Below are 13523 nucleotides of genomic sequence, written 5' to 3'. Positions count from 1 at the left end.
TTTTGAGGGGTAATAATAAGGTTGTTGACTTACTGATTTTGATGGAGCGGAAGTAGAGTTGCTCAGCCTTGCGGTACTCATGCATGTGGTAGTTGTACAGACTAGCAAGATGTCCCACGGACAAGCCTACCTCGTAGTCTTCTGGGCCCACAAGCTTCTCCTTTATTGCAATAGCTTTCAGATGCATTTGCTCTGCCTCCTAAAATGAATGTGACAGCAATCAAAATATTTCCTAACCAATCTGATTTAAAAGAATAATAGTGAAACACTAGGCTAGAACTGTGTTTACACATCCACACACTGTATGTGTAAGGATGGTGAACAAAAATATAAAAATATGGTGAAAAGGTTGTAGTAACGGTATATCAGCTAACTGTCAACTTGTTAATGCTAGTTATTCTAAAATATTAAATACTTTAAACATAGATGTGGTGAGTGCACCAATAGACTGTTCAAAACCAGCTGACGATGATTTGTTTTAAATAGTATAAATTTTGTTTTTGTTTATTCTAATAAGTTTCCATAGTTACCAAATTAGTTCATTCCTGGTTTTTGTACTTTTAACACTTTTGTTTTTTCATTCCAGTTAAATTATAATTTCTGTCAGTTTCATAAATTATTTAATCCAAAAAGTTACAAACATAGTTAAAGAAGAACCTACTACTTCTTCAGTGGTGACCCCGACGTGATAATTTCTTACCAAAATTTGGCAAAATTACAATCCAATGTCTACTATTCAAGAAGGTGACTCCCTAGAACAAATTACTGTGAAGATCCCACATTTTTGGACAGCAGATCCTGAGCTGTGGTTTGCGCAGGTCAAGACCCAATTCTCCTTGGCTCGGATCACATATGGTGAAACAAAATTCTTTTATGTTTGTGGAAACCTGGATGCTAAATACGCTGCTGAAGTGAGAGACCTCCTCACAAGACCACCAACCGAGGGAAAATACAAAAAACTAAAAGCAGAATTGATACGTCGCCTAAGCTCTTCACAGGAACAGAAGACCAGCCGTCTCCTAGAACATGAAGAGATGGGAGATCAAAAGCCCTCGCAGTTCCTCAGACATCTTCGCACTTTGGCTGGTACCGTATTGCCAGACACTGTGCTGAAACCTCTGTGGTTGAGTTGTCTGCCTTCATCCACTCAAGCCATTTTAGCAACACAAAAGTCATCTGAGCTTGATGCACTAGCCGAGTTGGCTGACGCTATGCTTGAAACTAGCCCACGTCATCGTTACAGAAGCAGCTGTCCCTACTTACAGTCCCAACTCCATGGAAGCAATGATAGAGCGACTGACGATCCTCATGACATATAAAATGGGTGAAATCGTAAGCACTCTTGAGCACGACATTTCAACCATCAAAGAAGATCTGTGGAGTAATCAAAATCCTCGTCCAACATGGAGTTCAAGACCGGGTCGGCGATCAAGATCACGCTCAAAGAGCATGACAAGAGACGATGTGTGCTGGTACCACAAGCGATTCGGTAAATGCAGCAACTAAGTGCACCAGGCCTTGCAGTTTCCAAGCTAACAGCTCAGGAAACGATCTCAGGAGTCTCTAATGGTGGCCAACGACTCTCCCAACTACAGACATCTCGCCGCCTCTTTGTCACATACAAGGTAACAAAACAACAGTTCCTCATTGACACTGGAGCAGATGTTTGTGTCTATCCTCGAAAAATGCTTTCAGGTAAAATACTCAAATCTGACTATACACTATATGCAGCAAACAAAACCGGAATCACCACTTACAGGTTGCGTACCTTATCTTTGGACCTAGGCCTACGCCGAGCGTTTGTGTGGAGGTTTATCATCTGGCTGATGTTGCCAAACCGATCATTGGAGTTGACTTTCTTCATCATTATGATCTATTAGTGGTGTAATATTACATGTCATTCATTCATCATTAACATTAATTTCTCTATTATTTTGTATATTTTCTCCCATAATGTCTGTTAATGCCCCTGATAGTGAATGTTCGGCGTCAGTGTTTGATTGATCAGAGGTAACCTCTCTCGTTTCCACGGGTCGCACAACATACAGTACTCCAATTTGGTAAGTGGTATTAAAGCAATAAATGCAAAACCAACCAAATGTCTACATGCAGCTCCTTCAATCATAAGCGTCCCTCATTCGACCGGCAGGTAAACCTTCTGTCCCTGTGAAACACCAAACAGAACACCATATCTAGACAACCCCAGGACCACCAGTCTTTAGCAAACCTCGTCGTCTAATAGCCAAAACACAACAACAAGTTAAAGCTAGCCAAAAGAGAATTTGAGGTTATGGTCCAGTTAGGTATAGCTAGACCTTCTTTTAGCAGCTGGTCAACCCCTCTTCATATGGTTCCCAAAAAAGGAGACGAATGGAGACTATGTGGAGACTACAGAGCCCTAAATGCCAGAACCATTCCTGATCGTTACCCTATTCCTCACATTCTGGACTTTTCTCTAAATTTGCATGGTAAAAGGGTTTTCTCTACTATAGATCTTGTTGGTGCTTACCAGCTAAACATCTAAGCTGGCACTTGTCCGATCGCTACTAGTACCTATTTCAAAAACATTATGTTCCGTCATGCGGGTTGCATCAACTGTCCTCGTGACCCATATGAAGGCGCTCAAGTACATAATGCAAGGGGAGTCAACCCTGTGAGGCAGCGGAAATGTTTGCAGTCCGATCTTTTCCCTACCTCCACCCTCCTCCCGCCTACACTACCAGCGCTAGGCCAAGTGCCAGCTTAGATGTCAAGAGCTGTACCACCAGATCCTGTAGCTCCTGATGACGTTCATAAGACTGCTATAACAACACCTTTTGGTCTTTTCGAATTTCCTTTCATGTCTTTTGGACTTTGAAGTGCTGTCCAAACCTTTCAGCGTTTCTTTGATGGTGAACCCAGTGGCCTAAACTTCTGTTAAGCTTACATTGATGACGTCTCAAAAAAATCTCGATCAAAATAAAATCTTGAGACTTGACTATCCCTACTCTTGACTGTTACCCTAAACGAAAGACTACAAAGGCATTAAGAAGATATGCTAAACTTTTATCGTAGATTCCTACCCGATTCAGTGTTCCAGCAGAGCTCTCCAAAGGACCTTCTGAAAGCCAAAACTAAAAGGTAATATGCCTATTAATTGGATCACAGAAAGTGAACAAGCTTTTGAAGCTTGTAAAAAGCCTCAGTGAAGCTGTTATGTTTTCTCACCGTGCACCGGATGCCTCACTTGCAATCTTCTGCGATTCATCAGACTATGCCGTAGTAAGTGTATTGCAACAAAAGGTAGGACACAACTGGCAACCATTATCTTTCTTTTCTAAAAAGTTAAGTCCAACTCAACAAAAATACAGTACGTATGACAGAGAGCTAACAGCAATTCATTAAGTACTTCAAAAATATGCTAGAAGGAAGACAATTCATCATTTTTACAGATCAAAAGCCTCTGACCTTTGCTTCCTGTTAAAAACCTGATAAGTGTTGTCCGAGACAGTTCCGTCACTTGGAATATATTGGACAGTTCTCAACTGACATTTGCTTGTTTCTGGACAAGAAAACGCAGTTGCAGATACCTTCTCTAGGATAGAAGAAGCCACTGTCTCCTTAAACTTCCAGGCTTTGGCATAGTCTCAAGCTCAGGATGAAGAACTACAACACTATCTAGAAAAGGAATCCAACCTAAAGCTCAAGCAAGTGCTGCTACTAGGAACGGAAGTCACGCTTTATTGTGATTTGTGCACTTCAAACCCCCGTCCTTTTGTCACAAAACAATTTAGAACAAATGCTTTTTACAGCTTGAACAACCTGTCTCATCCCGGGATAAAGGCATCCACAAAACTGGTTAGCCAACGTTTTGTTTGGCCTTCAATGAAATCAGATTGTCGTTCTCGCAGGAGCGAGCCCCTCTCCAGCCAGAAGTCAAAGATAACATGTCACAGTTCAACCACGGCCTCCTTTAACAACAGGTCGCGGCCAGCGAGAATTGGCAACGTCGCACTGAGCATTAACTCCCGGCTGTTTCACCATTACGGTAGTACGGAGCTAGTGGTCGCGGTTTAAATATACTGCATTTTTACACCCTTACAATTGACATAAAATTTAGAAATTTAGTACAGAGCTAGGGAATAAACTCTTCATGCCAATGATATGGTTTTGAAAATTAAAATTTCATTTGGTACCGGTAGTATATATAAATATTTTTAACACATTAGAAACAGTTTGAAAAAGTAAAGTGAAAAAGTTAGTCGCCTACTAAAATTATTGTTGTTTGTTGGTCAGAGAAGTTTCGTCTGTGAGAAAGTTGTAGATAACAGGGTGTCTAGTTTATTTCCATTATAAAATTCAAGACTAATTCCAGACTTTTCAAGACTAATTCCAGATTTTTCAAGACCAGTTTTTTCAACAATTAGTGGGTGTTGATACCAAAATGTATCGATTCTCGATTCTTGATACCGATACCAATTTTTATAGCTTAACCAAATTTTCTAAATAATACTACACCAACCCCTGTCTTTGTCATAAAGTAGTATTATGATAATGTGGTGTTTTCAAGTAAAGAAATGATGCAGCAATAAAAAATTCTAACTAGCAAATTTGGTTTTTTTTTATCATAAAATCTTCCGCGTACCGTACGTTTAGACATCATCATTGACTGCAGCGGTTACAGAAACGTGATCGTCGTCGTCCGCGATCACGGCAAAATCATGAACATTTCCCGCGGCTGTTTAGACATCACCGCCGTCTCCCGCGGACACGGAAACGTTATCGTCGACGTCCGCAATCACGGCAAAATCATTAGCATTACCCGCGGCCGTGTAGACATCATCGTCTTCTCCCGCGGTCACGGAAACGTCATCGTCATCTCCCGTGGTCGCGGTAACGTCATCGTCGTCGTCCGCGATCGCGACAAAATCATGAACATTTCCCTCGGCCGAGCAGATATCATCGTCGTCTCCCGCGGTCACGGAAACGTCATCGTCATCTCCCGCGGTCACGGATACGTCATCGTCATCTCCCGCGATCGCGACAAAATCATGAACATTTCCCGCGGCCGAGCAGATATCATCGTCGTCTCCCGCGGTCACGGAAACGTTATCGTCATCTCCCGCGGTAACGGAAACGTCAACGTCGTCGTCCGCGATCGCGGCAAAATCATGAACATTTCCCGCGGCCGAGCAGATATCATCGTCATCTCCCGCAGTAACGGAAACGTCAACGTCGTCGTCCGCGATCGCGACAAAATCATGAACATTTCCCACGGCCGAGCAGATATCATCGTCTTCTCCCGTGGTCACGGAAACGTCATCGTCATCTCCCGCGGTCACGGAAACGTCATCGTCATCTCCCACGATCGCGACAAAATCATGAACATTTCCCGCGGCCGAGCAGATATCATCGTCGTCTCCCGCGGTCACGGAAACGTCATCGTCATCTCCCGCGGTAACGGAAACGTCAACGTCGTCGTCCGCGATCGCGGCAAAATCATGAACATTTCCCGCGACTGTTTAGACATCACCGTCGTCCCCCGCGATCACGGAAACGTCATCGCCGTCGTCCGCGATCGCGACACAATCATAAACATTTCCCGCGGCCGAGCAGATATCATCGTCGTCTCCCGCGGTCACGGAAACGACATCGTCATCTCCCGCGAACGCGACAAAATCATGAACATTTCCCGCGGCCGAGCAGATATCATCGTCATCTCCCGCGGTCACGGAAACGTTATCGTCGACGTCCGCAATCCCGGCAAAATCATTAACATTTCCTGCGGCCGTGTAGACATCATCGTCGTCTCCCGCGGTCTTGGAAACGTCATCGTCGTCTCCCGTGGTCACGGTAACGTCATCGTCGTCTCCCGCTGTCACAGAAACGTCATCGTCGTCTCTCGTGGTTTCGGAAACGTCATCGTCGTCGTCCACTATCGCGGCAAAATCGTGAACATTTTCCGAGGCCGTGTGGACATCATCATCATTGGCTTTCGCGGTTACGTAAACGCAAGACGACGATCGCGGCAAAATCATGAAAATTCCCGACTTTGAAATCAAATTTAAGACTAAATCCCGACTTTTCAAGACCGTTTTGAAATTCAATACTAAGTCCCGACTTTCCCGACTACTAGACACCCTGAGATAATTAAATATACTTTACTGTTTGTATTTAACTTTTCTTTCTATCATACTTAGTTTTGTTAAAATTTTGGGTTGAACAGAGTGACCAAATCTCAGTTTTATGTCGCGGCACGGCGAGTAGTGCTGCCCCACAAGCTGAGAGTGTAGTATCGCATAGCTAATAATTATTAATCTAGGCCAACTAAATTATTTTAAGCAGGCTAATAAACCTTTTGGTTATCCTCAAAAACATTACTTTGGTATCAAATATTGCTTTAATATACATTCCCAAACCAGTACAGAATCCCAGCTATAACTGAAAGCTCTACCCGTGTTGCTTATATTTTCCCGTAGTAATATTATTACTGTATTAATAAGTAATATTATTACATAAGTTATTAATAAGTTATTGTAATATTATTATTACAGCCTTACAGCATTGAATGCATTTTGAAGACAGGTTAACAATTTACTACAATCCAACCAACAAGTTTACATGTACCCGGTGCACACTGCACAACTTTAATGTCTTCATAATTAAATACTGAAGCCTAAAACATAAATGTCTTTTAATTTTAGTTTTAATAATTTTGCTGTTAAATTTATAATGAATTTTAAGTATGTGTTTTATTTACTAAGTTATTTATTAAGTTATTATCTAGTATTATGAGAAATAAAAATATTACTTCATTCATTCTGTTATTGCGACACTATTAATAACTAATCTATTCATAATATTCTTGCAACAGACAATCGGAAGGCGGGGCTAGCGGAAACTTTAAACTTAGCGCTCATCAACCAATAGCGGCGTGGCGACCACCATCCTGATTGAATTAGGGGGAATTAGCGAATAACTAAAATTAGCGACAGCATGTATAATTAGCATTGTATAATTGGCACACAAGAAGGATGATCTCAGAGAATTAATTAGAATACTAGTAGAAGAAACAGGAAAATTTGGCTTACAAATTAATGACAGTAAAACAAAATTCATGAAGTGCGGAAGATGGGATGGTAGAGAAGAAAATGATGAAGATGATGATGATATCTTACAGATAGAGAGCCACTCTTTTCAGAAAGTAAATAGTTTTCAGTATCTAGGAGTCCTATTATCAGACAACAATAATGAAGAATTGGAAGTAATAAACAGGTTAAATTCGGCTAACAGGTCCCTCCATGCATGCAATAGATTGTTAAGCTCAAAATTATTATCCCACAATACCAAATTACGTATTTATAAAACAATAATAAGACCGGTTTTACTGTATGGCTCAGAAACATGGGCAATGAGCAAAAAAATAGAAAAGAAAATTATAACATTTGAAAACAAGGTTCTCAGGAAAATATATGGCCCGACGCTCGAAGATGGAATATGGAGAATGAGACACAACATCGAGATTAGAGAGCGCTATAAAGACCCCGACATCATAGCGGAAGTCAAGAAGAGAAGATTGAGATTTGGTCATATTTCGAGAAGAGAGGAAGACTCCACTACGAGAAATGTACTTGATAGAAACCCCGAAGGCAGGAGACCACGAGGCCGTCCCAAACTTAGATGGAAGGATCAAGTACAAAAAGATGTAAGAAGACTGGGAAGGAGTGAAAATGACACCAAAGACAAAGACATCTGGAGGCAGTGTGTGGGCGAGGCCAAGTACCTCTTAGGGCGGTGGGGCACACGGAAGATTTCTCAGGTGCCGTTTGACGTCACTAACTGCTGCGCCTGAAGAAACAGACAATTTTATAATTTTCTATTATTAAATTAAACTGTCATAACCTAACCAAACGTGCTGATAATGGAAAAATCGAAAAAAGGTTTACTAATCTAAAAAATAGTTTTTTTTATCAAATAAAATATTATAAATGCCTAAAATTCAATTTTATAATTTTTTATTATAAAATTAAACTGTCATAACCAAACCAAACCAACCAAACTTGCTGATATGAAAAAATTGTTGATAAAAAGTTAGTGCCGCCGGCGGGATTTGAACCCGGAACATTCGGATTACCAGCCCGCAACGCTATCCACTGCACCACCGAGGCCGATTGCCCAAAACCGTATCGTTGCGGTATTGGTGTTCCCTCAAAGTGACGTCAGCAGTTAGTGACGTCAAACGGCACCTGAGAAATCTTCCGTGTGCCGTTTCGCCTCTTAGGGTACCAGTGGTCACTCCAGTAAGTAAGTATGTATAATTAGCATGCAGTTGTTCTTCTGTGTTGGCTGGTTTTTAGTGACAGTGGTTTTAATGTCAGATATTGATATTTCAGAAATAGCTGAAACTATTCTTATGTATTTGTGGAGTAAATTTAAAGGAAATGGTGTCCAAAATTATTTTGAGAATGAGCAATATTTTGTTAAATAACTACACGAAAGTAAAAAAAGACGAAAATAATAGGCACTGTAACCATAGAAAAATTGCAATCCTCTCTTGAACAAAATAATATTATTTATTGCTTTTGGAAATTTTTACTTTGTTTGTAAAGGCCTAGTAATTGATAAAACAATAGCTTACGTAGAAGCTGTAACTAAATAAAATTGTAAATAGGATTTAAATTTTAAGTGTTTAACGAATAATAAATCATAGAGTAAATACGTAGAAGAGACAAAAGAAAAGTACAATAATTATAGGCCTAATACTTATATGTTCAATGTACCGTAAGAGGTTTTAGAAAATATTGAATTATATTCTGGTATTGACATGAAAGCCTCGTATAATTCTCTCCTTCTTCTCCTACACATCAGTGTTGTCAGATATAAAACATCTAAATTAATAGATAATTTGCGTGCTTGTTCCAATCCTCCGCGGCTCGAGCGCGAGCGTTCAGTGGTGTAGAGTAGCAGTAGCCATTCAGCCATCCCATGCGGTGTATTGACACTATTCAATGTATTTTGTACAAGAGATGAATAAAGTAGTTTTGAATTGAATTGAATTGCCACTTCAAACGCCGCGGCCTGTAGTTAAAGGAGGCCGTGGTTCAACCCCAGTTGGTACGTTTGTTCCACCATCTTCTAGATTCGAACACATCCATATTGACCTAGTTGGCCCATTACCTGTTTCGGAAGGTTACAGGTTAAATTGGTTGGCTTGTGTTGACAGATTTACACGTTGGCCTGAAGCAGTTCCACTTGAGAACATAAAAGCTGAAACTGTAGCTCGTGCATTGTTCACCAACTGGATTTCAAGGTTTGGAACACCACTGCGAATAACCACAGATCAAGGTTGACAATTTGAATCGTCTCTTTTCCAACACCTAACATCTTTAACTGGATCAACACGTCTGCGAACGACTGCCTATCACCCTGCTGCCAATGGACTTGTTGAACGCTTTCATCGACAACTCGAGGCAGCCATAAGGTGTCACACAACAGATCGTTGGACCAAAGTATTGCCAGTGATCCTGATGGGGATCAGAGCTGCGTGGCGTGAAGATACTCAAGCTTCCTCTGCAGAACTCGTGTATGGTCAACCTCTACGACTTCCTGGAGAATTTATGACACCCAGCCAAGATGGACATCAACTGGACCCACCAAGCTTTGTGAAGAGCCTACGTCAGCACTTCAACAACCTGCGTCCAGTCAGTGGAACTAGACATGGTGAGAAGACGCCATACATTTATAAGGACCTCGCTACATGCACACATGTCTTTGTGCAGACTGACATCCACAAGGGAGCTTTCGAACCCCCAAAGCAATGCCCCTTAGCGAACCCCCATACTCTGGCCCTTGCCCTATTATCAGCAGAACTACCAAGACTGACGTTGTGGCGTTTAAAGGCTGTAATGTCATGGTATCGATGGACCGACTCAAACCGGCGTACCTTTGGGCCGAATACAAGGGCAACCGATGTGCATCAAATAATACAGGAAGCAACAAATCAAGCATGGATGGTCCAAAAGATACCAAGCAACCATTCAAGACTAGTTCAAGGGAATTAAAACCAGCGATTAAAACAAAATCTGGAAGACATGTACGCTTTCCTGTACGATTTAAAGTATCATGATTTACTTAAGTTAAATCATTAGCAGGGGGGTACGCAAAATGTTTATTTCAGCCCTGATAATGAAACAATTTTAGACAAAAAGTTAGTGCTACCAGCGGGATTCGAACCCGGCACCTTTAGATTATCAGCCCAGTACGCTGTCCACTAGACCACCGAGGCCGATGCTGTCCCATCGTATCGTTTTGGTAATGGTGTTCCCACAGCCAATCAGAAGCCTCCAAGTTACACTTTTGGCAAAACTAATCCTGAAATAAAAATACAGCGGGGGGGTACTGTCGTGAGTGCACCAATAAACTGTTCAATACCAGCTTACAATGATTATTGTTTTAAATAGTATAAATTTTGTTTTTGTTTATTCTAATGTGTTTCCATAGTTACCAAATTAGTTCATTCACTGGTTTTTGAACTTTACACTTGTGTTTTTTCATTCCAATTAAATTATATTTTCTGTCAGTTTCATAAATTATTTAATCCAAAAAGTTACAAACATAGCTAAAGAAGAACCTACTTCTTCGTAGAGAATACAGAATTTGTGTATGTTACCTTAAATTGCCTCATGCTCTGATACAGGCGGCCTAAGTTGCCATAGTGTTTTGCAGTTTGAACATTGTCTTCTCCAAAGGAAAGTCGAGTTAGTCTCAAAGCATTTTTGTGTAACTTTTCCGCAGTTTTCAGCAGTTCTGTTGCTGTAACATAAAAATATTTTTGTTGTAGAGACCAAACAATAGTAAATAAATATTGAAAACTATTAAAATCCTTCAATATGGAAAAACTAGCAAAACATTATTTTATTCTGATTCCTTTTTCTTAAGCATTTCAATCTGAAATTTACTATTCAGTTAGTCCTTTATCCGTTTGTGCAATTTTGCATACACGGTGGCAGTATATTAATTATATTAGTCGTCACTTTATATTGTTACACCTTTTGTGGCTCTTTTCTGGAACATATTTACTGTACTATGGATAGTGTAATTTATGGGTCTATCTGTAATTTATGACAAAGATTTAAAAAAGGTATAGAAGATTTTATTTATGTACAAAGCTATAATCTACACAAAGGAAGAAATAAATTTTGTACAACAGAGTAGCATCTACTTTCTGAGTGGCGAGTGATAAGTCACATTAGCTCTAGCCTTCAAAAAATTAAAATAATAATAAATAATGTAAGAACTGACTAAATTTGAAAAATGAAAAATACAACAAAAAGAAAAACATTCTACATATTTAAATAAAAATGTATTATGAGAATAACTTACATGTGGCGTAGCTAGTTCCAGGGATGTTGTCCAGAGCAATCTCCTCCAGGATGAGAGCATGCACTCTCTGTGCAGATGCCAGCATCAGATGCTCCTCAGGCAGCAGCTGCTTCATCAGACGAATGGCTTTCTCTGCATTCTCTCTGTAAACATGAGTACATCAGAATATATCTACCAAAGCTGATTTATGTAGTATGTTTTGATTTTAATTGATTATATTCGTCCATCTGTTATGTATTATTCGTAAGTAAGTTACTTTGTACTGTCAAGTGTTTTAATTTTTGTGTTTTAAGTTCTATGTTTTTATTTTTTGATATTTTTTATTTTTAAGTCAAAGGTAATTTGTTTCTTGTTCTTATTTTACCCATTCCAATTTTTGCTTTTCAATTTTTTTTGCTCTTTGGCGCTTTATATCTTTATTTTATTAAGCCTAATTATCACTAACGTATTGTAACGGGTCCAGTAAATAATAATAATCGAACATAGACAAATGATTAATTATCGGAACAGTAATTAAGTTAAATAAATTATCAATATTAAATTCAATAATGGATGTTTGAGTTAGGTAACATGGTGGATAAATTAGGGTCAAATGGTTTAAAAAAACAATTAATTGTAATATATTCCAAGATATATGGCGGGATGAGAGCCGTGTTTGTTGTTGAGGAAGACGAAGGGTGATTCAAGACACAAATCGGTATCCTGCGCAGCAAGTTGGAGTGGGTTGAGAACTACCGCAACGCTTTTGGGATTCAAAACGGAAATTTTCCGTTTTCATGGTGTTGGCAGTTCTCGGGTTGAGTAACCAACGTGCACACTTGAGGACGGGGCAGGCGGCTTCACTTCTTCACCGGTCATCTCACAGTCAACTCCTTCGCCAATCGTAGTGGTTAAGACTTATACCAGATGGGTAACAACCCTATACTACCCGTCGTTAATGTTGACAGTTTAGTCCGGTGTTATTGTTAACGTGCCTATTTTGAGGGGGGGGGGTCAAACTGGCCTATTTATTTGTCCAGCCTAGCCCTAGGCATAGCCCACAAGCCCTAACTAAGGTTATAGGTTAATTAACCAACTAGTAAATTAGCTTATATGGGTGATTGTGTAATAAAGTTTATAGTAAGTTTGTATTTATTACCTGATTCATCCTCCTTAACTGTAAGAAAATGCTGATCAAGAAACATTTCACATTCAACACCTCATTCCCCACTTTCATACTTGTCGTCAATAAGCGGAGCGGACGAAAGACTGAGACACGACGGTCGACGACACGACACGGGCGCGGCAGCTCAGCCGACCAAAATTTTCGGATATTTGCTCACCTAATCAATTTCCAATATTGACATTTTTAACTCTCACTATATTCAGAAGTTACAAGTTGTTTGAATGTACTTAAATAAAATCAATGATAGTGATAGATTATTTGAGGATTACCTTGCAATCCTGAAGTTGCCAGTTCTTTTTGTTTTTAAGGTTACAGATTAGTTAAGGTAACAATTAAATTAAGATAAACTACTTAATAATAAAATGTTTACTATTAAATTAAAACTGAAAGAAGAAAATTAATCATCCTCACTTATTTCTATATCCAGCCAGGGGGTAAAATTCCAGGGGTAAAAATCCGGGCCATACATTTTGTGCTGACTTCATGAAAGGGGTAAAAGTCCGGGGGTTATATATCGTCCCGTACACTCTTGGTTTTTATAATTTGATGTATCATATCTATATATTTAATACACAGTTGTAAGTCTGTTTTCTCAGTCATTACTGGACCGATCTACAAGATTTGTGTCTCAAATTAAAGGGGATAGTGTGTAGATTTGCCGAACTTCCTTAGGATCTATGTTTTTTCTAAGGGCTACGACCTACAGCCCTTCAAAGGTCGAGTCAATACAATTCTTATTGAAGAATATAATACACAGTTTATAAATTATTTGTCAGCTGTTTAATGATTGTCAGACATTTGTTATTATTTTTATAACCTCACTTTCAATGTAATTATTAATCTACGAGTTCCTGTTTATAAACACACGATTTTGATCAAGGAAAAGTGTATTTGTTAACTTTTTATACCACAATGTATTATTTATAAATGTATTTGAACATTATTTGTATGTTTTGGTGTAAATTTTGCATTTTTGAAATGTTTTAGTTTCCCTGCG

At 39.5% G+C, this 13523-nt stretch overlaps 1 protein-coding gene across 1 annotated transcript in view; it reads right to left on the bottom strand.

The window, feature by feature from the left end:
• The window catches only part of LOC129003651 (amyloid protein-binding protein 2-like), a 52348-nt gene that overhangs the window by 9417 nt on the left and 29408 nt on the right, over positions 1 to 13523 (bottom strand). The window contains exons 5-7 of the mRNA XM_054431950.1: positions 11362 to 11504; positions 10649 to 10791; positions 34 to 199 (exon numbers count right to left, since the gene is read on the bottom strand). Of these exons, the coding sequence (XP_054287925.1) occupies positions 34 to 199; positions 10649 to 10791; positions 11362 to 11504 (452 nt within the window). The remainder of the gene's footprint in view (positions 1 to 33; positions 200 to 10648; positions 10792 to 11361; positions 11505 to 13523) is intronic.

Source organism: Macrosteles quadrilineatus, unplaced genomic scaffold (genome assembly GCF_028750875.1).
Source record: "Macrosteles quadrilineatus isolate MER2022 unplaced genomic scaffold, UCM_ALF_1.0 Scaffold_9__3_contigs__length_116548681, whole genome shotgun sequence".
In the NCBI taxonomy this organism is placed as follows: Eukaryota; Metazoa; Arthropoda; class Insecta; order Hemiptera; family Cicadellidae; genus Macrosteles; species Macrosteles quadrilineatus.
The sequence above is the reverse complement of the archived record's forward strand: the minus strand, read 5'-3'. Positions and strand labels throughout refer to the sequence as shown.